The sequence below is a fragment of the Leptosomus discolor genome, chromosome 7 (assembly GCF_034619465.1).
Source record: "Leptosomus discolor isolate bLepDis1 chromosome 7, bLepDis1.hap2, whole genome shotgun sequence".
Classification (NCBI taxonomy): domain Eukaryota; kingdom Metazoa; phylum Chordata; class Aves; order Leptosomiformes; family Leptosomidae; genus Leptosomus; species Leptosomus discolor.
In genome coordinates, this window is record NC_141397.1 from 64430783 (window position 1) to 64458116 (window position 27334).

A 27334-nucleotide genomic window follows, 5' to 3' on the forward strand; every position below is an offset into this window, starting at 1 on the left:
AAAGAGGTGATCAGCATCTGCCTTTTAGTCTCTAACCCGGTATATTTGGGCACAGCTCTACCTTCTCCTTCTGACAGGGTCTGGTTCTGAGAAAGTAATTATGGGCTGAGCAAAGGGATGAGAAAGACTTTACATCCTAACAGGCGATAGGAAGCACCAGGGACAACTGTATGTATTGGATCAGCTCTTGCAGTCAAAGAGCTACTTGGAAATAACGTTTCCCCAAGTATTAGTATTCACCTAACCCATATACTAAATAGTACCTACATATGAACTACCAACAAATGATTATCATTGCTTCACATTTAAAAAGTTAAATTGTTTTCCATTAAAAGTCTCAGATTAAATCACAATAACTTTATATACCTCATATTTGGCTGTTCTAACAAACAGCAGTACGAAACAGGGATAAACAGCCATCCCGAAATAGGATTGCATAAGTGAGGAAATCATCTCTGAAGAAATGATGTAAGAACAAATTCTAAGTGCATTAAAAAGTGACAAGTCATGGTTTCAATCACCAGCCAGGCAAGGGCGTGACAATCTCACGTGTCCAGCCCGTAAACCCGCGGGTACGACAAGTTGCATTCCGATTTACGTGCTGGTGAACTGCTCGTTCCCCCCTGCCCGCTTCACAAACCAGGCGGACAAAGCAGCCGGCTCCGCTCGGCAGCTCTCGCGCCGGCGCCCCGCACGGCTCGAAACCATTTCGGAAGCGCTCGGCTTCCCGCGGCGCGGCTCTCCGATTCCCTCTTCCTCAGGCGGCCCTGCCTGAGCCGCCACCGCCGAGGCGGGGATGCCAAGCAGCGTTTTGGGCGGGTGACAGGACCGTAAGGCACCGGGGACTCACGGAGCCGCCAGAATGGGTTTGTCCTTCCACGGCACCTGGTGCCACCAGCACCCAACCCACCACCTCACCGTCGGTCATCGCGTGATGGGACCCAACTCGTTTCCAGCAAGAACACAGAATTCACAGTAAGCTACTGCTGCAACAGAAGCTGGAATCAAATTCCTATATACAGCAGCAAGGGCGAGGTTGCCCCCGACCCCTCCAAAACCGTCCCCCAACCCTCTTGCGTGGGGTTTTGGCAGGGGTGCGTGAAGTCCTGTGTAAGTTCAGAGAGAAAAAGGCTTAATTTTCAGTGAGCACTTGTGGCAACAGTTTAGGTATGACCCGTTGCACTCCGTTTCTTTTAGTATTTAAAAATAAATCAGTTTTTATTATTTAAAAACAAAGCTTAAATCATGTCCCTTTAACAATTACCTGAAATCCAAGGGAAGGGGCTTCACAATAAGCCCACAAATGTATAAAATGCTCTTATCGACCTTTTAAAAAAACCAGCCCTTTCGTCCACAAACTTATTTTGTGAATTCTTATACACATCTTCAATGGAACAGTAACAAGAAGTTAATTCTTTGAGATAATTTTATTAAAGTTGTCTTCGAACACAACATAGTTCTGCAAAACATCTCCAACGGCAAGGTCCAGCCTCCTCAGCTCCTCATTTTTTTTCCCCCCAGGGTACTTACCTAAACCAGAAGCTCGCAAAGAAAACGCGTGTTGCACAAAAACGTTGTGTGGGGTACGTGATGCCACGCAGGAATTACAGTCCTTGGAACACACAGGTATTGATGTATAAATGCTTTAACTCTTAAACCACAGTGATACGCTGCAATGAGCTGTACATCACGCTCCCACCAGGACTCTGCTTTTGCATCCATAACAGACCCTCTGCACTGAAATTATACTGAATTATAGGATGTTTCTTTTTCTGATACATCCAAAATTGCGTTTGGAGGAAAAAAAAAAGGCCGAATCTCATCCTGCAATGCAACGGGACCGAGCAGCCCGTAACTCCAGGCTGGGTCCAAGGCACCGGGGTAAATCGCATCCGTTGCTGTTAGACCAGCCACACCACTGGTAACCAGATGCACGTGTTCATCTAAAAATAAAGAGTCCTGCCAGGATAGGCACTGTATCACATGTCAAATAAATATCTCTACAGCACCTATTGCTGCGACTCTGTATCACACTTTGGGGAGAAACAGCTAAAATCAGCAAAAAAAAATTGTATCTATCCTGAAACAAGACAGTAAATATTAAATGTTTTATTATTGGCACATGATTTGCAAATAAGTAATGACAAGTTGATGACAAAATAAATAATAAAGAATAAGGAATAGCTTTGGTACTTAAGCAACTGCAATCTTAACTGTTTGTCAAAGTCACCCAAGAGCAAACTCCAAGGGAAACGGGCCGAAGCCAGCCCGGCACTAGGCAGTCTCCTCCTCCACCAGCAACGGTTCTGCTTCCAGCGCCGCTAAACCAGGTTGTCTTTCCTCGTGCTGACGATACAGGACGAATTGCACAGTCACCTGTTATTTTGGGGTAAGGACGTAGCTAACCAGGATACAGAGGTAGCACTTGCAGTACTCACTTTCAATTAAAACCAAAATAAGCTGTGCAGAACAAAAGCAGCCATCCACTTCCTTCTGGCACAGACTCTGCATACCACAGTCCGCAGAGGAAAGCTTAAAACTTGCTTTATCTAATTCATGTACTGTAGTGTAAGCATTATCCATTTATTTAATCCCGACTGTGGAATTCTCTCCATTACCATATAACCTTTCCCAAATCCTACTTAACGCTCATTTTCCGTACTTCTTCACGGCAAAAAGTTTACTCGTATTCCACTCGCAACACTAGAAAAGGGAACACGCGGAAAAATTCCGACTCAAAACTTCAGACCCTCTTGGTTAGATGGTTCAAATACACACAAAAATACCCTTTACGACCTTTGCGAGGGTCCCAAGCGGGAAATTCATTGGTCGCAGGGGAGGAACAAGGTTCATCTAGGAACAGCGTGGAGTCAAACCTACTGCCCCATGCTACTCCAGCCGCAGGGGTCTGAGCGCTGCGGGCTGGGCTGAGGGCGCGTGCCGGTGAGGAGGGGAAGTTCTTCCAAACCTTTCTTAGCCATAGATCAGAAAACAACATTCTCGTTTCCTGCAGAATTCCAGGTGGTTTGTTATTCACAGGCCCTGACGCGCAGACACCACCATGACTCAATATTTAATGCTGTTTTCAGCACAGAATTGTGCAACTAGACATAATTACTTATTTCTACTGCAAACCAGACCACGGGAAATACTGCTAGTGTAAAAAGATATGTACGCACTTACTTAAATATGTACTTGTCCCTTTTCCTGATGGTGCCAGATCTTAAACAAAATTATTGACTTTGAGCATAGATAACCTTAAAAAAACCATCAGGGGTGTGCATCTAGAACGGACAGGAGATGCCCTACCCTTCAGAATTTGTGCTAGAGTGGGGTTTTACACCCGAGCACTGAACTTGATACACAAAGATACCATCCTAAGCCACAAAGATATTGTACAAACTTGTCCAGCTCTGTCCTTACGTATTCTTGTCTGTTCTATTCTCAGAACAGAGTAAAGATTTCCGACCCGCAGCAAATCGACATGGAAACGACGTGAGATGCAGAGCAGCCAGTACCCGAAGCCTGTCTCCACCACAGCAAACCGCCACCAGCCAGCAAAGTGGCTCCTACATTTTTCACTCACTTTGGGCACTTTTTTTTTTTGTCCCCCTTTTGCTAAAAGATGGAGCGATTTCAGCTAAGCCCAGATTACTTGCTACCCAGCTTTGATGACGGAAGTTAGAAGAAGGACATTAGATGGGTGGAAGCTGGCGTAGTAGATGAGGTCAAGTTGGGAGCCTCCAACATCAGGATCTGCAGGTTTCAAGGTATGTGGTGGAGAAAGAAGCGGCCATCTGCACACCTAGCTACCTTGTACAAAGTCCAGTGAATGCTCATGTCACTGCAGGTTTCACAGAGCCTGGATCAGCACTACTGTTAGACGTAAAATCCCATTTTAAAAATGAAATAGTTTCTCTGAGAGGAAATTTGACATAGAGAATTCTACCCGAAACACTGAATTGAGCTATTTAACTGAAATAATCAGTTAGAATAACTTGGCTGGTTGTGAGGAGTTTGAGGCTAATGTATGTAATTATTTATAAAAATTAGGAGAGGGGAAAAAAAAACAAAAGAAAAGCTTTCTGGGAGGCCTGGATGAATGGAGAGGAAATTCTCTACATCCTAGGCAGAGCCCCAAGAATTATCCCACCTTCCCAAAGCTTTCCAGCGTCCCACCTCTGAGGCCCCTCAACTAAAGACTAGACAGGATTTCCTTCAGAGACAGCAGGTCAGCACTCGTTTTTTAGTATTTCTATAGTATTATGTGGGGAATGCTTTCTTCTTAGAGCTTGCCAAATTAGTTTTATAGCATATATAGCTACCACTTAAATTTCTTGCCTTTTTCTTTTTTTCTAGGCCTTATGTACTTGCAGCTCCCCAAGTCTTAATAGTGGCACTGGTGGAAAAAGACACTGTGAATTGGGAACCAAACCATACTGTGGGCTTGGGGCACATCCCTCTTAGCCACCAAGCCAGCAACAGAGCTTTTAAGGAGGAATAAACGATAAACACAAGTTATGTGGAGCTTATCAAACAGTATTTCCAGAATATGTTTTTGTAGCGTATGTACTCAGCTGCTCATATTTTTTAAAAAGAAATGCTAAACGGCCAAGACCACTTAATACAGAAACTAACTTGCTGCTCAAGCCTGACTTTCTGGAGGAAACTTTTAGACTTCAGCATGCAGACAGCCCAAAGTGGAGGAGACAACCAAACGGTCTTCTCAGAGTAAAGTTTATGGCAGTCACTGAGCTACAGTGTCAAATATGTTTCATTAACTTAAACAATTTAATGACAATTCAAAAACCGAAACAGTTTTGAGACAAAAGCGGGCATTTAGAGGAGTGCAGAGAAGTTGTATGTTTGGCTGGGAAACTCTCCCGGCTGAATGGTCAGGTCAGACTTACATTCTCTGCGCAGTGTAATTAAGTTACAAAGCGTGATGTTTTGTAGAGGTATATAATGGACTCCAAGGTTGCCCTGCCAATCACAAAAGGGGCACAAGAAGGGTCTGTGTACAACAGCTTGGCTGTTGCTGGATTTACTTTGGCCAGCTAGTAACAACCTGGCTCCACTTAATGAAAAGAAGCACATGTGGAGGATCTGAACACAGTTCTCTGACAATAGGGTGATGTCAAATAATAATAATAAAAAAAAAAAAAGGGCAAAAATCTTGGTAAAGGGCTTTGTCTGAACTAAACACACAGCAGAGTTGTTTGGTTTCGGTGGGAGCAGGGGAGGAAGGAAGCGGGGTGAAAGAGGGCAGCAGACTTACAGAAAAGGATAAAGTTTTCTGGAAAAACTGGCGCTAGATTCAGTCTCTGAGAAACTCAGTGACGGCTGCTGCTACACTCTAAGGGCACAACCGCTCATCAGCCGGCTTCAAAAGCTGTGGTATTGCATCCTCGTGTGCTGGTGCAGCTTTGAGTAAGCATGCACGTAAAACGAAGCTCTAAGAAGGTCCACCATGGAACCCCACAGCAGGCAAACCTGGAGCGAGCGTCTCTGACTGACCAGGCACCCGGCCAGGCCCGTTTAAACCCTGAGCTCCGCGGTTGCTTGAGAAAACCCAACCACCTTCCACTGCAAAGCATCAGCTGGAAGGAAACATGTACTGGAAAAGAAAATCGTGTCCCATTTATGATTCAAACGTACAGTGCTCTGAAACTCCTCTTAAAACGAAAAGGATTCAATTCATACTACACAAGCAACTGGACGCTTCCATTATTTACCGAAAATAACTGGCTTATTGTGCAACCAAATAACTTTAACTGCAGACACCAAAGACACAGGATGACCGTGTTACCCTGTTAAACCAAGCTGAAACAACTCCAGGGTAATCCTGCACTAGGTAACGCTGGAGCTGCTATTCCAGCCATGACCAGGAGTCCATTTGTTTCTAAAAATAGTCGGTGCCAGCCGTGTCAGATGGAAGCAAAAGAATACTGCAGCAGACACAGAGTAAGTGAACCCTTAATCCTGGCTTGGACCTTGAGAAATGAGAGTTTATTTTCCACCTAATGAAACTCTGGATGCTATCAGGAATCAAGTCTACTAGAATTAGGCAATTTCTGCAACGACTCCTCAAAACAGAGACAGTCTGTTACAGAAATGATCAATTATGAAACACCTCCCTCTTAGAAATTACGACTTTTTGGTTCAATTCCTCTGTTTTGCAAAACCCAGGCGATCCCGTTCTTCGTTTTCTGGTCTAACATGACATATCAGTTTGTCAGATTTTATTTTCTTGCTTGGCAAGAGACAGTAACGAAGCTCTCTCTTTAAAAGCACTGACTTCCTTACCTTCAGGGCTTCTCAAAGCAGGAGGTCTGCTTTTGTTTTCTCTTGATTACAAATACTTCATACATTTTCAGCTAACACTATATACTTGACTAGATTCCTATAAGCTCCTCAATCTGATTTGGAAGCATCTGGTTTCGATATAATTTGGACTGGAGGACTATTAGCAAGATTGGATTCAGACTCCAATCAAGACAGAACCCAGAAATGAATGTCATGTGCACGTTGGCCCTGCAATCCTGGGGCCGGGCTCGGCGAGGGGGGAGGCGTGGGGCCAATATAAAAGTTCCTTTTCAGAGCACATCACAGACAGGCATCCACAAATATGCAGACGATGCACCGTAAGGGTCATCAAGATCAAGTTCTAGGGTTTTTTTTGGGTAAATAAATACTGTCTGGCTTATGTTTCCAGCTGGGGGAGGAAGAAAGAGTCACTATTTGTTCGTGGAACAAGAGGCCTGAGTGCTCGGCCCAGCCACAGGGGCCAGCAACCCCGAATCCCTACAGGCTGCCCCGGCAAAAGAAACTGCACAGGTAAAACTCCCATTTATTTCAAAATGGGCCACGGACCACAGTTCAGCCCTGGGGTGCTGTGGTCCCAGGAGGCAGCACGTTTCACTACACTGCCCGCTCCCCTCGCCGTGGTGGAGGTGCGAGAGGCGCCGACGGCTGCTCTGAAGGGCAGCGTGACTTCACAGCCCGGCCCGCGGCCGGGGTCGGCTGTCCCATCGCTCGCCTAATTGGAGTGGCTTATGAAATGACTTTAATCAGAAAGACAAGGCCGATGCCTGGGAATCATGACTTCTGGAGCCGTTCCAGGTAAATCTGGTAAAGAACTTCCTTTTAATATGGAACGGATTAACACAATGTGCTTCAGCACGGCCCTGAAATCACTCTTCATTTTATCCTGTTTTATAGTTTGAGCTCATGGAGCTAAGTACCAAGATGTTTTCAGGTACAAACCTAGAAGTCTTACTTCAGGAAAAATCAGCAAATCTCCTCTTTACACTCTTCTAAGTGAAAATACCAGCTATAGTAACAAGACAGGTGACTGTAAACCTATAGCGAACAGTAAGACAAGTACCACCACATCACAGCTCACTAGGCTTTTAAAGCAAAAGCACAGTATTACTTTAAACGTTTTGCTTTCGATTTCTTGACCACGAAATGCTAATGCTCAATCTAGCAAAATCAGGACTAACAACAACTAACGTACTGTGGCCATCCTAGGTATGTCCCCTGAATATAAGAATAAAAAAACGACAGTGTTTTAAGTTTGCTCAGGACTTCCAAGAAACTGGCATCCTGATCCAGATAACTGCATAGCTGGTTAGCCCTTCGCACGGCTCAACGAGCACAGCTGCCGATTTTCAGAAGCACTCGGTGTCTAAACGCATCTGATTTTGCCCCGAATTACGCAGTTAAGGGTACCTGCAACATTTCTTTGTTAAGTGCTATTTTCTGAAACGAAGGGTGCCAAAACCTCACTCTTTGTCTCTGACCTTAACGCAATCTTGCACTAACACTTACAATTTAACAAAATTCTCAAAGCTATAATTCTGTATTTGCATTTCAAAAACAAGCAGGTTTGGGGGTTTATTGTGTTTGTGGTTGTTTTGGGTTTGTTACATTTATCAGACAGGAAACCCAAGAAAAACAGCACAATCCCCCCCAACTTTTAGCATACGACAAGATATAAATTAACCTGTGCAATGTAGCTTTAACGTAGGTATTTTCTATAAACTTGCTATTCTTATCAAGAAATACTATTACAAAAAGCATAGAAGTTACTGTTCAGGAAGAAGATTTTATGATCGGGTTAGAATCAGAAAAAAAATTGGATTAAAAAAGAAATTCACTTAATTTCTGATCTACTTATTAACAAGCCTATCCTGAGAGAGTCTAGCTGTAGCAGCAAAAGGATACAAAAATGTCTAGAAACAAAACTCCAAAGCTCCCAATGAGCCACGGAAGATGGTGTAAAAAGTAGAGGGCCCGGAAGGATTCGGTAGCTGGCATCTTGAAAACAAGGCTCAGTCCATAGGTGCAGTTTCCCATCATGGCTAATGCAAACAGCAGGTAAGAGCTGCCTTCTGTCGATCTTCTTCGGAACTAAACACAAAGAAGTTTTTACAAATACAAGGAAATGTTAAAACACGTATCACAGCAGCCAGCTACAGATAATTTTGGCATTTTGTACTATCACACATCCAAAGACTTTCAGTCATTCTTGTCCATCTCGTCCTGGACTCTAAATCCTACAACCTCAGTACTTTCAGCACGTTTCACTGAAAACTACAGAAATTGCTGCAGTTCTTAGAAGCAGCTCTGGTTAATGTCATTTTTATGTAAAGTGCAAAAGCAGCAAAGATAATCTGCTTTCAAATGGTATTTAGTTCTTAAGAAATCCGTTGCTCTGTTTAGTGGACCTTTTTGAAAATATTGTGGTATTCCAGCTGCGAAGGAAAAGGTAGAGGGGGAATATAAATAGGCTTGGAAATGAACTAATCGTTTCCATCATCAATTAAAATGCCTGTATTCAATTGACAGTGTAAAACCTTCTGGTCTGGTGTTGTGTTCGTTTTGGTTGGTTTTTTTTTTTTTAAATACACTGATAGTGAAGAGGCTGCGAAAAAGAAAAAGTCAGTAATGGCATCTTTGTGAAAAGGGGCTAAAATTCTAAACTAATTTTCCTCTAATTCTAACTTTTGATCCCACGGTTGGTTACTTAAGGTAGAATAGTTTGGAGAAAGAAAAGGGGAGATATCACTTGCTCATGACAGTGATCACCCCGAGCATGTTTCTGCTCGCATCTGATAAATCCAACTGCAAACGCTTCCTCTTCCTCTGCCAAATCAAACCTCTTCCATCAATCAAAGACCATAATTTTCCTAAAATTCCCACCATCCTCCTCTGAATGGGAAAAAAACAACAAACCCTTTTTTTTCTTTATTGTTTTAGACAGTCACAAAAGCAAAGTAGGCTTTTGAGTTCAAGAGGGCTCACTGTTAGGGAGACTCCAACATCTAAAGCAACAGAGAGTGTTCTGTAAAATACACAAGTATACTTATCCAAAAAGCTACTCACATTTTTATACAGCTGAGGAAATCTACTTCCCAAGTAAAACACACAGGATATATAGCCACAAATGAAACCTGACATTTCAATCATATCCAGAGAGTTCTGAAAAAGAAAGGTACATACATTTTGGCAAGAATGCTTTCAGGCATTTCAGAGGATTAAACTGAGAGTCCACTGGCTGATTTTTTTGGACAGAACTCCTTTCAAAGCAGTCCAGTGCTGCTCTTCAAATGACCAAAGAGGGCTAGAAGGGGTTTAATCTTTATCTGACAACAATGCACACTGCTGCGTCATAGCCATGACCAGGATCAAAACCAGGGCTGGGCTTTAGGATACGACACTAATATCAATCCAGTCCTCCTGCTAAAAAACCCTGGGCACAACAATTCAAACCCAAACTAAGAAGTGTAGCTAGGGCCACTAAAAAAACGAATCATCCTGTCTGGAGGAAGCAAAATACTCGTTTTTCACAGCTCAACGGTTTTCTCTCTCTCGCTGTGTTTTCAAAACTAGCTGCTTCCCCGCTGGGCAATGTTGCTGGACTACAATTATTTTACTGGTGTTAGTATGAAGGCCACCAAATTGCGAGGAGAGCCTGTGAACTTTCCTGCTGAAACGACAGCAGCAGCCGGTACAATTGCAACCTTCCACTTCCATTGATTTCACTTGCGGCTGTGCAGTCTCCACACGGATGCCTACAGTGTTTAACACAAGCAGGAACACAACACGCATACACGGTATTTCGCAGAGCGGCACATCCTAACGACCCAAGGGACAGAATAAGCCTGAAACACAGGATGCTGCCAAAAGAAGCAATTTTGTAACTTTTTTTTTTTTTTTTATTTTGGGATGTACGGTCCATAGTTAAAACATCCACGTAACGCCACAGTTATGGTTTCTGAATCATTGTCAGAAACATCATCCCAATTTCTTTAAAGCTCAGAGTACACAATCTTTTCAAGAGACTTTTGGGTGGGTTTTGTTCGGAACGGCAGCAGGTAAGAACTTACATTATTTCTTCCCATTACTGTACTCTGGTCTTGGTTTCTCAGCAACAGCTGACAGAGGAAAATAACACACAGCGCTACGCACACCATGATCCAGGTTACACAGAAATTCTTCAGGCTTTTGCTGCCTAGAATGACATACAAACAAATTAGCTGAAAAACACCATCTGCTGTTGATTTGAGGTTACTTTTTGTTTGCAATATAAGCATGTAAATTTAAAGGCACAATTACATATATCTTTTTCTTGGCAGCAATGTAAGTCCACCCCTTTCTTCCGGGCTCTGTGCCCACCCCTGCTCACTGTCAGAGTTGTGCTGTGTCTTTGTGCAACAACTGAGGGTAGCAGTGCAGGAACAGGAGGGGAACTTGTAAATGGGCATTGCTACCGAGAGAAAATGTTCATGGTCAGCTTCTGTCCTGTATTAACTCCTAATAGTTTATGATTAAATAACAGCTGATAAACAGAAAACTGCTAAGTAAATAGGATGTAACGGTTTATTTCAACATACCTGGATTAAAAACTGCAAGAGCAAGGATAATTGAAGTTTAAATGAACAAAAATTATATTTAAGATGAATAGGTAACCTAAGTGCCGTGCCGGACCAGTCTCTACGTCCTTGGTCAGCCAGATACCAAGCCTTACCGCGAGTCACGTATTCAAAGGCACAGGCTCCATCTAGCAAGACACCTACAAGACAACCCGAAAACAGCAGGCAATCCCCCAGAACTCTGGAGCTACGCTGCCTTCGGCACCTCCAGGACGCCGGCGAAGCCCCGCAGCCGCTGTCAGCAGCGGCCCAAACGGCTGGGCGGCACTAGCAAGCCCGCCCTGAAGACCCGTAGCCTAAATAACGCAGCCTCAGCAGCGCTCTTCCACAGGCTGCCCCGCGAGCCGCAAAACGGACCAACTTCCCTCGGAAAAGCCCTCCGCCGCTGCGGCTTGAATCGCGGTGCCGATCCTCCCTCTCCAGCTGCGCAAACCACGGAGCTGAAACAGGCCCTGGCAGTTAGAGCGCGCAACAGCCTGTGTTTGTTTTCAAGAGTAGGCAGCAGGAAGGAAATATCTTCAGCACTGACCTATCTCCAGGTTTATTATCGGTTCCATATTGAGTGGATCTGCCTTATCCCTACTCAGGCTGCCGGGCAGGCATCTGTTTCACTTCAGCTTTTTGTTACCTCTGCTGTACCATGGGTTTTCTTTTGATTTTTTTTTTTTAGATGGATGAGTTAATGTTTTTGATTTGATACCATGTGAACAGAGGTTTCTGTCTTCCATTTCAGTCAAAACAGTAGCCCATCGGTAGGCTGAACACCACCACCACCGCCAGGGTTTTAGGAAGCACAACTCAAGTAATTTCATTCCCCTTGAGTACGTTTTTCAACGGCATGGATTGAAACAGAACACATGAAGATGTCAAGATATTTTATGCTCTACGCAAATAAAGTCCAGTTTCAATCAACACGGAGGAAACTAACTGAACCACGTGAAAAATAATGCTTGCTTTCAGCTTACACATGTATCTAGATAGCCGTAAGCAGAGAGTAAAACCACGGAGTAAGTTAAAATATGGAATGAGATTCTGCAAAACTATTGCATTTTGAAAGTACTACATGGAAAATATTTTATGTTATAAAATATCCAGATATTATGTGGATTATAATGTTTTATATTATAAAATATTCAGATATTATGTGGATAAGGAAAGAGAAAGGCAGAAAGGATGAGAAAACAAAGGGCAGGATTTTCACAAAAGCCTGAGAAAACTGGAAGGAACAGGGCTAACAACTTCAACCAGAATCTGTGCACTCTATTTTTCAATCCCTCTGAAAAAAAAACCTATTTAAACGCTGTAGAAAATACCAAAGCAAAGAGTGTGCAACATTATGGAGAACACTTTAATTGCTGAAAAACCTTACTTTTTGTCATCTTCTCATTCTTGAGCTTATAGTAGACAAATTGTGAAATCATAATTATATCCATGTTAACATAAAAAATGGCAGTGACAACCTGAAAGAGAAGACACATTTGCTTGTTCAGTATACAAATAGTTCAAAATACCTTCACTGCGCGGAAATTTTCCTTCATAATCTTAACGTGAAAGAAAAACACCAAAGCACTGCCAAAAAACCCAACCAAAAAAGCGCGTTTCCAGCACAAAACAAGTCAGACCACTGCAGATGAATGCGGTGCCAACCTTACGCAAGAAGGGACTTGCTGCCACAACCACCGCAGCCGGGCATTTTCCAGCCTGCCTAGCACCAATTCCTTCCTGCCCAGAAGCTCAAGTCTGCTCCACCTACTTTCCCAGCACTTCGGAAGCTCCCAGTCTTACTCAGGGCCTCTTATCCCAGTCAGAGAAAACCAACGTTCTCTCTTCCCCTTTTCAGAACGGGGAGATGGAACAGTTGGCACCACACGTTACGTTGTGAAAGAGAAGACAACTCTGTCTGCCCTTGGGTCCATCTCCAGCTGGTAAAAACTTCTGCAGGCAGCGGTTTATTTTTGACTCTTTTAACTAAGAGTCAAACAAAAACCGCAGGTAAGAAAGTTTCAGACACAATCAACGTATCGCTGAAAACGACTGTTCCTTTCAGAGGAAGCCCTCCCCTGAATGAAGAAAATATATTTTCAAATTAGTCAGACATTGACAGCTTTGAACTAGTATTTCCCTGTTAACGAACAGTTTTCTTAACAAAAAAAAAACCGCAAGGGAAAGTTTAAAGAGTAGCTGCCCCCAAACAACTTGATCTATTACAAGCTAAAAAACACAACTTCCTTCCAGCCCTATTTGCTCGGCAAGCTTTAAAGGTGAAGCTCAAACGAAAATTTCCCACTTTGTTCATCATTGAGTAGCACCCAGTGAGTCTCTCTGAATGCTAATTTCAAGCGTGAAACGGTTCCTATGACACATAACAGTATCAATGTAAATATTTGGGAAATTATGACTTGTTTTGTAGATGGTAGATCAGTGAACAGAATACAAAACTCTTTTCTTTCCCAGTACGTACTTTGCTATGCAACATTAAGTTATCCTAGAGTTCAGAGAGGCGGTTTGACAAGGACAAACCAAAAACGTAGGAATATTGACAGATTACCTGAATTGGCAGCTGATTCGTTAAATAGCAGCCTAGGAAATTTGCAAGATCTCCAGCTATCCAACACAGCAGAAAGCCCAAAGACAGCGCTTGATCCACTCTTCCACTCTGACAGGCGACGCAAATTTGACTGGCACAAATTCCAGAAGTAATGGTAAAATAGCGTAAGCAAAAAATGTTTAATAAGCTCGGAAGCACATTTTTCAAAATCTGAATCAAGAAAGATTAAAATTCTGACCACAAGAGACCTATCACAGCAATACCCCACTTACCTTTTGAAGAAGAACTCGGTATGACTATAGCTCACCATGTCTTACTCTAACATAACAAAAGGCTCAAATCACAACCTCATTACCGCTTGCATGTGCTTCTTTGTTGTGGCCTGCACTGAAAAACCATTTTCTGGACACCAGAACTATGCCTTAAGCATTTACATTCATCTGCTGTAAGTATCGCGCTTTAGAACACTGAAGGAAGAAAAGCACTAGAATTAACGTAAAACGTCTAAGAACGAACAAAGCTTCTAAAAGAGTTGACAACTACACTTACGCCTCGACATCGGAGAGCCCTTACCCAGATTCACAACGCGGACTACCAGTCAATCCCAAACGTGAGCCCACTAGCCACACCTCGATGAACTAACATGCTCACTAACATGGCAGTTTTAACGCAAAGCCCCCTTTCAACTGGCATTTCAACTAACATTTCTGAAGCTCATCAGCTTCCTAAGAGTGGTTTTATTTGGCTTGATTTCCACAGCCCTTTTACGAGATCAGTAAGTTATAGCCCCCTTACAGGGACAGGCTTTGGAGTCAATCCCATTTTGTTTCAGGCATTTTCACCTGCTGGGAGCATTTCTACTTTTCCTTTGTCATCTCCTACCCACCGATTTGAAACCTGAACCCAAGGCCAGCGACGAAACGGCAACGGATTTAGCACTAACTCATGCGCCGCTTCTGACCTCTCCCCAAATCCAAACGTCACCGGCAGAGGCCAGCCCAACAGCACCGGTGACATCACGTGTGGTTTAAATAAACCCCGGGCCAGCTCCTGCCCCAAGTGTGCCTGCGCGTGCACACGCGTCTCAGGGTGCAGAAGATGAGAGAGAAGAGGTGATTTATCCTCATTTGCTGTAAGTGGCAGAGATTAGTGTCAAGTCAGTACAACGGAACAGCACATCAAGCTCATTTGTCAACCACCAAATACTTTTGCAAACATGAACATCATCCTTCTCTGGCATATTGCATCTGTATTATGCAGATAGAGAAACATATCCAAGATAAAATTGAAAAAAAAAAAAAAAAAAAAAAAAAGGGCAGCTTTTGAAAAAGGCTTCAGGCAAGATTACTCATGTTTGAATCTGAGGACTGCTTAAGACTTTAAACTTACGGTAGCGCAGCAAACAGAAAACAGACAATGGAAATCAGTCCTATGACAACGCTCCAATACTCCCACGCATTCTCGACACATTCTTCTAGGAGATGCCAAATCCAGGGTGTTCCATTTAAGCACAATCTCCTATTCTCTACCGGGGAGATATTGAAAGCATGTGTGTACAGCCGAGAAGCCATCATTCCTGGACCGAGATTCAATTTCAGAAGTTTATTTCTGCCTCCGTTTTTACCCCATGCAAATCCGCAAATCCGTTTACCAATGCTGAATATCCTCTGTGAAAAGACCTCTGCATCCAGACGGATGCTTGATAGCACAGTTATTTCCAATCCCATAAACGAACCTGCCAAATTCAAAGAAATAAATATAGCCTGTGTGAATAAGACATTAAACGCACAATGCCTGCTTATGTTCATTGCTTACAGAAGAGAAGTTGGACTTCCAAGAAAGAAAAACACTCTGTAGTCCGTTGCATTCATTTGCTCTTGACAAATATGCAACACTCCAGATATCGCTACAGCACTGTAGTCTGAGGGTGTGTTAGACTGAGACTGCCAGTGACACTGAGGTGTCAGCAATCTGCTACGGGGTAAAGTAAACCAAGCAATTTATTTGCACTTCAGACCAAAGCTCCCGTTTTCACGTTCAGCATCACGCCAACAAAGTAACAGGACCTTCCTTAGGGGTACCAGCCCAGATTCTGAACACTCTACTCACACTTGCAAAACACAAATGTAACGTTGCTTTCTATGCAACTAATTTCAGGATAAGGTTATGAAAAAAAGTCACTGATGGCTCAGGTTCCAGATGAGCTCTAAGGTCTACTCACACCTGGCTAGCCCGTCAGACCAACTGGTGATTCAACCCAGCATCAAACAGTTTGCGCTATTCAATACCCCAGAGGAAAGACGGAAAGCCTAAGAAACTCGCAGAAGGCAAATGTAGGGTATTCCCACCCCCAAAATCCCCAGAACAAAACAAAATAGTACAATAGGGCTTAAATCTTGAAGCAAGGGAGGGTCGGTTTGACCTTTAAAAGTATTTTCTTGTGGCCAGTCATAATAATTCTGGATATTTTTTGTTCCTGCTGAAATATCCATCCCGTTTGAAAGCTCAATACTTACTTAGAAGGCTAACCACTACAAAACTGAAGAAAATTTTAACAAAAATGCAGAATTATCTATTATGATTCCTCGAAACCTCCTGCTGACAAAACCCAGCCGATATCCTACTCATTCTGATGACAATTTAAGTCCTCTGAAGGTTAATAATTCCCCATACAAAGGAGTCTAAAATCAACTAAAGAAAAAAGCCAGAGCAAATGCACTGTTTAAAAAGAAACCCCAACAAAATAATTACTATACTAGTAGGTTCACCCGTTTAGCATTTAAAGCCAGAGGTAGAAAATTTTTAAGACCATTTGGAACATCGCAGATGCACAGCAAATTCAGGGAACGGGAAGATGTAACAGTGAGGTACGAAAGCATCCCTCTAGAAGTGAACAAAGTTATGCAGTATCTCGCAGAGAACTGTCCCCAAAAGCCTGACGTTCGTGGCTGGGATTTTTGACGTTCCTCACTCCACGCGCAGGGGGACAGGGCTTGGAAGGGCGGACAGTATACCCTTTCTGCAACGTTACAGGTTGGAGCCACCCTCGTTATGCACCAAACTACTTTTACATCTTGATAAAGTCTCACAAAGTTTGTTTTCCTAGAGCGTGGCTCGCTGTAAAGTTAGGACTCACTTCGCTCGTCATCGAGAAAACTGCTTTTTCTTTTCATGAGGCTTCAGGTACCGGCGGCATTAAATGCTGGAAGAAGTTTTCTGCAGAAACTGGCTGCCTCTCAAGAGAGCTGTCATCATTGGACCTAAACCAATTAAATGATAAAAAAAGAACATGTATTCACACGCTGAGAATTCACCTTAGCCTATTAGATATTTTCAGCTTATTCAGCTTATACTGGTGAAGTTATTAAGACTTTGTGGCCATCTTGGAAAATAATTTTTAAAGTTTAAAAAAAAAGTCGCAAGTAATGTTTCATGTAAGCTGTCCTATTCTGGTACTCTGCAGCTGAGCAGGGTTTTACCATCCACTAAAAAGGGAGAAACGTCAAAGCACACATACTGCTGATGAGGCAGGTTTTACCCATGAATTTCCAACCATTCGTAAACATTGTAACAAAAATCTTAGCCATTTTATTAAGCTTCATCCCAAAATGCCCATTTCCAGATAAACAAAATACATCAGATGTAAAAAAAAAAAAAAAAAAGAAAAAAAAAAGACTGAATATGGTATTTTATAACTATGTCTGAAAAATCAGGCTTAACGTGGTATTTAAACCCATGTCGGAATATTGTAACTGCAGCTGGACTCACGCGTGCAAACGCTCTCTTGTAAGACCAAGGACCATGTGGCAGCAAGTCTAAACAAGGCAATTCAGACTCAACCACCTGATCTCACGCTGCACCCTGCTCCAAAACCCTGCAGTTACTACGGAAAACCAAACAGTTTAAAAAGTGGTAGGAATTAGACAGGCCACTTACACTTCCCAGATGACTGAAGGCTTGAGCTTTGGCCTCCTGCCACGCAACACGCTTAACACATTTAGAGCACGTGGGTACTCTTGGGGTGCTGTTACTTAACTTTTTTGTAGCAGAATAACGTTTGTGTTGCCAGTCCTCGTGACTGTATTTTTAATCTTACAATAACTGCTATTTTTCTTAAATCCCCAGCAAAACACACTGTCCCAGCAGAGCCTGATCACCAAAACCAGCATTTCCACCCGCGGCTAGAACAACTGGATGCCGCCAACTAAACGGGTCGGCTACAAAACCTGAACTCCTGCTGCCACTGCTGGGAGGGCAAAAGGCAACGGGGTCAGGGTCTGATCGTCAGTTATTTTCACTCCTGGGCGGCCTGTGCCATATCAGGATAGACCCGTCACCGAACAAGCTACCTCTTCTGACACTGAAGTACTTCATAACTACACTTGCAGCTCAAAATAACAATTATGTTTGAGCTAGACCAATACAGATGGTTCCCTCCCCCGATATGTACAGTCTTGCACTGAGATTTGAATTTTCCACAATGTTTAAAAAAGAAACCTTTCACCCTTTCACTTTTCTTCTGTTGCATTAAATGCCTTCCACCTGAGAAGAGGATGAGGAGACTGCTATGACATTTCTTCCTGTAGAATTTAAGGTGCCAATGATGAGAAGAGAATATTAAAAGGTGATTTATGCTCCTATAACAATTCCTTGTCTGTAACCTCATGTTCTTTCTTAGATTATTGCCCAAATACTAGTTACTACCATTTGGAAAAGTTACAGTAAAGGTATTATTTTCACAGAACAGTTAACTTGGAACCCTGACGTTGTATCTCTCTGGAAAGGTTTAGTGTTTTTCTAGCTAGAAATAAAAACTGTTATGGTGTAAGATATCTAGTAATAAGGAATCAGTAGCTTGAGACTCCTGTTCGGGCACTCCTTTTCTTATTTTAGTACCTTATTCTGGATGCAAACAGAAGCAGTCAATGGTTTCAAAGTGAAACCCACTTCATGAAGAATAGCTTTCACAGCGCAGATGCAGAAAAGCAAGCTTCCCCTGGAACTTGGGAGACTGGCCACAGATTCTCTGCCTCTCCAGCTGCCGAGCTGCCGCGAACATCCACGCGTTCTGGCTGCAGCGTGTTCCTGGATGTCAAATAACGAGACATTGGTAGTAATGTGTAAAGATGTCAGATGTGCGTGTTTGGCAGATTTGCGAGTTCTCCAAACAGCAGCTTAGGACAGCTTGAAATCCAAAAGGATGTTCGGTTGTATTCATAATTCAATTACTCCTTGGGGAAAAGAAAAGAGAAAAGTGGAGCTAAGCTAAGGAGTGATTCAGGGCTTCTTCAAATACTTCCCGGTATCAGCCCGGTCATCGTGTTCTGTCTGCAGTTATTCTCTAAACACATTTTTACACGCTCCCGGTTGCAAATGCTCCTCTAATTCAGAGCTGAGGGTAAAGCATGACCAGGAAACCAAGCCCAGGTCTCACAGAACACTTCCAGATTAGCTTATATATATAAACCCCCCCCCCCCCAACCCCAGGGGGCACCTTCCTCAGGAGAGCCCCGCAGGCACCCGGGGAGCCCCGTCCCTTGCGGGAAGGCGGCTCCCAGGGGCGGCCGCTGCTTGTGGCCTCCTGCGGACCCCGGGTGCCCCGGCGGGCCTGGCCCCCCCCCCCCCGCACCCCAGGCGGGGACAGCACTCGGGTCATCAGCGGAGAAACGGGAAGGGCCACACGAAAGGCTCCGTAACTCCGAATGGCGTTAAGAAAGGGCAGCGGCTCTCCGGCTCCGCGGCCAAGGGGGCTCGGCACGGAGGGGGCTCGGCCCCGGGAGACCCCGGCGGGCCTGTCTGGGGAGGCGAAGACACGCACCCGAGCGCGGCAGGCACCGACCTGGCGAGGGGCTCCTGCTGCTGCTGCTGCTGCTGCTGCTCCTGCTGCTCCGGGGATCCGGCTGGGCGCGGCGGGCCCGCCCGCCCGGCACCGCGCACCTCGCCCCGCGCCGCCGCCGCCACCGGAGGGCGGTTTCGCCGCACGGAAGAACCTGCGGGCAAAGCGGGGAGGGGGGGGACACACACACACGACATAGGACCTGCAGCGCCCTCAGCCACCCCTCCTCCAGCACCCACCCCGGGAAGACGGGAGGGAGACGGGGCCGCGCCGCCCGCCCGCCCGCGCTGCCGCCGCCCGGCCCGGCCCGTCCCCTCCCCTTCGCCCGGCGCCGCCATGAGCCGCCGCAGCGGCGGGGCCGGGGCGCCCCCTGCGGGCGGGTGGCGGTGGCGGGGCCCGGGCGCGGAGCGGCCTCCCGCCGGCCGCAGCTCGCCCTGAGGCAGCGGATGAGGGGGAAGGTGCCGGCGGGGTGTGAGGAAACTGAGGCTGAAGGAGGCTCCGGGTCGCCAGGAGGGGACGTCCAGAGGCGTGCTGGTGGGGCAAACCTCGGTCACCTCCCTGGTGGAAGGCCGGGGGAGCTGCTCACACGGCGGGCGAGGCGCTTGCGGCGGCGCTTACGCTGACAAAGCGTGGGATTTGGAAGAGCCGGGCAGTTCTGTCGGTGGTGCTGCCCCTCTTTTATGCAAAAGCATCGCTTTCAGGCCTCCGAAAGCGTGAGCAGAGCGGCCGTGCGGAGAAACACCGAGGTTTGGTGTGGAAACTCATTCGTTCGCCACAGGGTGGAAGGCGATGTGCCCTTTGCCAGGCCGGCCTCTGCTCTGGGCGCCTCAGAAACACCACGGAGACCTTTCCACGGCGCCGTTAGCGCCCGCGGGACTTGCCGAGCTTTGGCAGCTCTTAAACGGCACCTTTTAACGTGCTCGGTAATGGCGGTCAGTGGTCCGCCGTACGGAAGAGTCTAATGCACAGTCCTGGGATCCTTGTAGGACATGTTCTTCTGGACATGAATATTTTAAAATATTTTTATAGGAAAGAGTGTTGTATAATTTACTGACTTTTTAATCTAATTTTACTTTTTATTCTCATAATTTCTGTAGTTACTGCAGCCTAGCTAATTAACACAGGGTTGGGCGAATGATTAAAGGAAGGCTCCGGGTATCTGCATTGTTCTAGTTTAATTGCTGCTTAAGCGATGATTCAGTGTTGCTTTTGGCAGTTGAGCGGCGTTTGTCTGGCCCTGTGAAATTCCCTGTTTGCGTCCACGAGTCTTGCCCGTTGCGGATGGGCAGAAGCGTGTGGATGTGGGGGGGGGGTTTATCAGCACACGGAGCTGGGGAAGGAACAGGTTTTGTTATGTGCCTGACGGTGGTTTGGCTGAGGTGCTCGGGTGGTGCCTGTCGTTACGGAGCCTGCTGGAGTCCCCTCGCCTGTGTAGGCAAGAGTGGGGTCTGGTGGCTGGGGCAGAGCAGGAGAAGAGGGGAGCGGGCTGGAAGGAGCCGCCTGCAGGACTGCAGAGGACTCATCTCCCACACCTCCCCAGTGCCTAAAGAAAAGCCCTCTTGGTGTAAGCAACCCATGCAACACCTAACGCAGAACGGGCTGTGAACCTGAAGCCTGCAAGGGCGGTGACTGGAGAGACCGTGCAGGCGGCTGGTGAGGACAAAATAATCCGCAAATGCTCCTCATAACGATTTGTGAAGGGGAGCAAAGTTTGAGCGAAGGGGTGGTGGAACCTGGAGAGTGTTTGTGCTCTGAGGGCGCTGACAGGCCTTGCTGCCTGTGCTGAGATGTCTCTCTGCTCATGGCTCGCCTCGCTTTAGGATAGCAAGTAAGAGGGTTTGAGTATTTTTATTGCCAAGGTCGAAACCCCACATATCATTAAATACACGAACGTAAGTCTGCTCATGATTAGATACAATTTGCTGCCCTCAAATGAGTTAATACATTTAAAAATACATAACACTAATCGTAACGAAAAAGGAGTAAAGTAGCAATTAATATGTGGGGAAATGCTGTAAAGGTACCTCCAAAATCCTTCCAGAGACTGGAAAACATTTGCAGCAAGAGAGGTTGAAATTCTTTGGTTTATCCAGGCCAGTGGCTGTCTCCGTTCCTGTCATGAACGCATCTTCTGTGTCACGAACTGCCTTTTATGACATCCACTTTAAAAAAAAAAGTGAGTAAAGAGAGGATAATGTGCTGAAAGACAGCCAATTATTTCATAAATGTAAACTACATTAAAAAGTGGTGTACAACATTATATATTTATGGATACAATTTTGTTCTGCTGTCACATAACAAAATGAATAATACATTAGCCCAAGAACTTGTCATTAAGTGAATTTCTTTGTTGCCTTGCCATTAAAATAAAAAAGTCCTTGGTCTGTATATATGCATGACATTAACCCTTTTCTGGGAGCATACCGTAGGGTGGGTGAAGGTGCTGTTAGACTGCAAATTTGAAGTAGATTTTGTATTTTTTTATGGTGAAATAATGCTAACAAAATTTGTCAGAGAGATTTGAAGACACTCAGGACTGCTTGACAGGTTTTTTTTCTGTTAATGTGATGTGATAAATGGGACTGAGATTGGGTATTATTTAGACAAGAGAATGCTGTTCTTTTTTACCCTCTCTATTGTCAGAATGTTATTAAGGTAACCAGTCGGAAAGAGTTTCTTTGCAAGAATTAATGAGAATATGGAATTGGGGAAGATTTATTTAAGCATCAGAAAATTTCCAGGTAGGGCTGACAGTTCTGTTTGATCAGTTTTGCCTCTGGAATACCAGTCCTTTTTTGCTTGTAAGTCACGGTGTATTACAATACCAATCTCACACTTGGGTCTGTCTTGTCGTAACGAGGTTGAGTCCGGTTGTGACAGCCATGACTTTTCTCGGTAGCGCCTGATTGTATTGTTCTAAAGCCCGATTCTCGAAAGTAGGGAGTGAAACGATTTGAAAACAACGTGTGGAAAGCTGAACCAGCGTCTGCAGAAGTTTGTGGGAACAGAGGACTTCCAGTGGCCCGTGAGCCTGCCACGTGCCCTTGCAGCAGAGGCAGACGACAGCACACCTCAGGCAGAGCACTGCTCGAGGGAGGAGATCTTTCCTCTGCTCAGCACCGGTGAGACACGTCTGGAGAAATCCAGGGACGTGCTGAAGCGAGTCCAGTGAAGAGCCATGAAGAAGATTAGGGGGTGGGAGCATCTGGTACAGAGGGAGAGGCTGAGAAAGCTGAGCTGGAAAAGCGAAGGCTCGGGGAGATCTTATCACTGTATCCAGACACCTGATGGGGAGGAGTGAAGCCAGACTCCTCTCAGCAGGGTGGTGACGGGACAGAAGGCAGTGAGCACCAGCACAAACACAGGCAATTCCAGTTAAATGGAAGGAAAAACTTTTTTACTGTGGGGTAGGTCAAGCACTGGAACAGGTTGGCCAGAAGGGGCTGTGCACTCTCCGTCCTTGGAGATGTTCCAAGTCCAACTGGAGGTGGCCCTGACCAACCTGCTCTGGCTCACCCTGCTTTGAGCAGGGGGGGTGGACTTGACGATCACTGGAGGTGGCTTCCAGTCTCGGCCATGCTGTGGTTCTCTGACTCCGTGAAATGGGGCAACGAATGATTGAAAAGAACGAGGCTGTTACTCGTATGGTTAAAGTTAAGTTCAAGCAGCTGTTGATTTAGTGTCTGGTACCTCCTAACAACGCCTCCAGAGTTCACGGTACCTACTTCTAGTTTGTAGGGCTTTCAGGTTTTTTCCATCTCTTTTCTTTCTTTAATTCTTGTCCTTCCAAGAAGAGAGAGGAACATCTATTTACAGTCTGATGAGGAAGACTAAAGGGGCAATCTAACTTGACTATTAGGAGAAAATTACCTTTACGGTTAAAGTCAGTTAGACTCAATGTGGGAATTTCAGGCCCCAGCCTAAATTCTTGTCTAGTCCCATGAGTCCTGCCGAGGGAAAAAAATTTAAAAATACAGTTAGATGGTGATGTAACTTTTTTGGTGTTGAGCCCTCTGGGTGTTCTGCAGAGTTCTCCATGTACAAGATGAGTTTGCACCTTTCAAAAGTAAGATTAAATTTATCTGAAATACCATTTATCTCAGAACGCGTTAATCTGATTTTTTTTTTTTTTCTGTTTTCTTCTTTTCTCCCTAATGTAATTGACAGCAAAATTGAATCGGTTTGCTACTGCGTTGGACTTGAAAGGTGAACACTGAATTTTCTATTGCTTGATTTTAATGCAATGTGTACACCTCGCTTTTTGATAAATTCAGACCTGCTGGGGAAAAACGGAGAACCGCATTTTGGACACAAAGGATCAGATGTTGGCTTATGTTGCAAAGGCTGTTGGTTTAAATGTTTATTTTATGAGGGAAAAATGGTTTTTCTGCAATACGTTTTGAAAATTCAGGGAGTCGGTTTCACAGTGGAGCCCCTGCTGTCGGCTGTGTGCCTTGTCTGTGCAGCAGGAGGTTCTCAGGCTAGGGGGAATGCTTAAGGAAAAAGACAACAGGTATAGCAGTACTGCCCCAAAAACCCCCAAGCTCACAAATAAACCCAAACTAACAAAAAAAAAACCCATACAAGGAAACTTGGTAAGGCAAATTTTCCTCAGGCCACGGCCTGAGGTTAAGCCAAATCACTTGGCCAGGCAAGTCACTTAACAAAGCGAGGTCATTTAAACACTTAATATAACTTTTCCTCAAGTAGATAAAGACAAATTTTACTTAGAATTAGAATGTGGTGGGTTGGAAGGGACCTCTAAAGGCTGTCTAGCCCAATCCCCCTACAATAGGCAGGGACATCTCTAACTAGGTCAGCTTGCTCAGAGCCCCGCCAAGCCTGACCTCGACCTTAGCTGTAGGTTCCTGCAAAGTTCGTTTCAGTTTCTGTAACTCCTGTGTGTTTATCTCAAAACGTGTGTGAAATCGCCAGATGTGGCAGGAATCGGTGTGAGAAGCTCACAAAAGTTACAGGTCTGGGGGAGGGCTGGGTTGCCCGGCTGATTGAAAAAGGGGCCACTAGGGAAACGATCAAACCTCACAGGTAATTTGGGGGGAGTACTGGGGACTTTCTGGGGAGGGGACTCTTGCAAGGCCAGCTACATCTAGACAACTGTAATACCGTATCAAACTGAGTTTACCTGGATAGTGGTAATGGAGATACTAGTTCTGTGTGCGGAGAGGCAAACCCAAAGGAGAGGAAGGGAGGTGAAGAGGATGGCCGAAAAACAGGAGAGGGGGCTGATAAAACGTGCTGGCTCGGGGGTGCCTGTCGGCAGCCTTGTGCTTGACCACCGCCGCTGGTGCAGGACAACAAACCAAACTGGTTGTTCTGACCGTGCTGCAGGAGCCGAAGCTGCTTTTGTGGCCAGGGAGGCTTCAGCTGGGTGTGCTGGGTGGAGAGACAGGCGGCTAGAGCACCCTGGTACCCTCCTGGTGTCCAGGCCAGACCGGCTGCTCCCTGGTGGCAAAAGCACCCTATGGAAATGGGCTGGGAAATTCCAGAAAAGAGAGTCCAGAGGGAGATTCAGCAAGGATGGGGAAAAAAAAGCAAGAAAATAGGAGAAGAGTGAGAAGCTGTGAAAGAGATGTGTGCTCCAAAAGGGGGTGTTTGAGAGAACAAAGAATCATAAAGTCAAACACCGTGACGAAACAGTCATCTGTTGTCCTCTGTTTCTAACGGAGTAGGGAGAAGTCTTTGGCTACTGGGTAAGTTCCTAATTATGAAGTGTTGAAAAGCTTCGCTTCGGGAGGCAAGATCAGAACAAACGTCAGGTGTGCCTGGACCTGACAGCTCTTGCCTCAGCGTAAGGAGGGAGGTCAGAAAATCTCTTGAGGATTTCCCAATCCTATATTTCTATGGTTTCATGCTCACTTATTTACATAGAGGCTTTCTTCTACAAATCTAGCAAGCAAAACCTTGTCCTGGAAAGCCGTTTGCACCAGCCCTATGGGTGCTGATATTAATTAATTTAAATAATTTGTCCCATGAGGTGCTGCCTCCCTTTTTATTTTTCTGCTGTCTGGTTTCCTTAAGCCTGCAAATAACTGCCGCTCTGGTTGAGCTCTGATGCCATTGTTGAAATTCGAGTTTCTGGTGGAAGTCCTGTTCCTCCTGTTTGTCTTTCAAAGCATTGTGCTCGTCTGTGAGGTACAGTGTTAACACTGGTTAAGCTCATTAAGCATCTGAACAGATGTTTTAGGTTTTTTTAAATACTGGCTTTTGCTGTGGTATCTATCCATGGCCAAGAGGAGAACCAATGCAGAAGGAAGGTGTGAGCACCTTGTGTCGCCTGTACTGCTTCTCTTTCTTGTAAGTTAGCATAAATGCCTGTATTAATTCTGAATGTGGATCTATGGTACGGATTATCTGGTTTCATTAGTAGCTTCAGAGGGTAGGTGTTTAATATTAATAATCACTGTTAGCCTATAGACTTAATTAGGATGAGAAACAGCTGGATGCTGTGCAGAACCAGCCTCGGCTCCAGACGCGTGTCTCTGCAGCAGGCGTGCCCTGATTGCTGAGCTCTTAACTCACGGCAGCTGAGGACAGCACGTCCTCAGGGTTACTTGTCAATACTGCTTTTCCGTCCTGCTTCTGGGACCCTTTTAAAGGCTCCTGGCTCTTCACCAGGAGTGTGAGCACCTATTGGAACAGTCCCTTGTGGTCAGGCAGGTTTTTTTTCTGCGTGGGAGTAGCTGCCTGTGCTCTCCTAGGGTAAGTTTTCTCGATCCGTGCTCTCAGGGACAGAATACAAGGGTTACTTGGGCTGTTATGAACAGTTTAATTCATTTGCCCTGGCTATCCTTAAAAAAAAAAACCCTTTTGCTTAAGCCAGAGGCAGATTTCAACCCGTTTGGGTATTGCAAAGTAGGAAAAAACATACAGAAATCGAAGAAGTGAAAAATACAGCAGAACTGTTAAAGTGCTCCTCAACTTGCAGAGCTTGTAACTCCAGTGGCACAAATCCAGCACTCGATACGCTGCTTGGTGCAGTATATAAAAGCTCAGCAGTGGAGTTATGCGGCTCAATTAGCACAGTTCATAAACTATGCGACTCAATTAAGAAAGCCCTGTATGTGGGAGACAAAGTGAATGGAAATAGATGCCTGAAGTAATAAAATATGCAGTTCAATTGGAAAATGATGCCAGTGGTTAACGAAAATGTTATCTGATATGCAAAATGTGAATGTGAGAGTGTGTGTGCATATGTGAAAAAGCGATGGAGTGTGTTTGCAGCTTGTCCATCACCGCAAGGGAGGCTGTGGAGCGCCTGGAGGACTGTCAGGTGGACCCGCAGTGACACTTGTTTGTTGCCTGTGAGTATTTTGGAACCGTCTCCGAAAGAGCAGCGGCTGTAAAGAAATGACTACGCAAACTTCTCCTGTTTCTGCTATACTTTATCAAGGAGAGGGCACCTAGATGCACAGCAGATGTTGCCTTTTGTGATGCAGATGAGCCTTTTGGAGCAGCGCAGCTGATAATGAGCTCTGTGTATTGTTACGAGATGGGGCTGCCAGGCAGTAACCACCTACCAACCTGACTAAGGAACAGCTACAGTGCTGAGGCAGGGTCTCGCTCCTCTGAGACAATGGGTCAGATCCTATAGTTTTTGGACTCCACTCGGGGAAAGCCTCTTTTAATTTCAAGAGGAGCTTTGGCTTTGTCTGGCGCCCAGGATGTGGCCTTCAGAAGTAAACAGCTATTCTGAAAGTGTCAAACAAGATTGCTGTGCTTCGCCGGTAATTGGAGTATAAGCAATACTTAGTACGGAAAGAAAAGCCGAGAGCAGTTAGAAAATAGCTTTTATAATTAGTATGGAGTTTGAAAGAAATATTAGGTTGACATCTAACGGTTTTTATTTGGCAGGACAGTTTACAATCCTGAATAATCCACTTAGCGCATGAAACTATGCAAGTACACTAAATACTGGGCTGCTGCCAAATGCGTGGCCCAGAAATGCGTCTTGTTACCTGGTCCCATATAGAAACCAAGGATTGCTTCATA

The 27334-nt window shown here is 45.1% G+C and overlaps 1 protein-coding gene across 1 annotated transcript; it reads right to left on the bottom strand.

Moving 5' to 3' along the window:
- Positions 1-2274: 2274 nt before the first annotated feature.
- Positions 2275-15215, bottom strand: LOC104348024 (lysosomal amino acid transporter 1 homolog). Its single transcript, XM_009953207.2, has 7 exons — positions 14878-15215; positions 13489-13618; positions 12310-12400; positions 10395-10519; positions 9391-9486; positions 8230-8415; positions 2275-2376 (listed from the first exon to the last, which is right to left on the bottom strand). The coding sequence occupies exons 1-7, from the start codon at positions 15213-15215 to the stop codon at positions 2275-2277; spliced, it is 1068 nt and encodes a 355-aa protein (XP_009951509.2).
- Positions 15216-27334: the final 12119 nt, after the last annotated feature.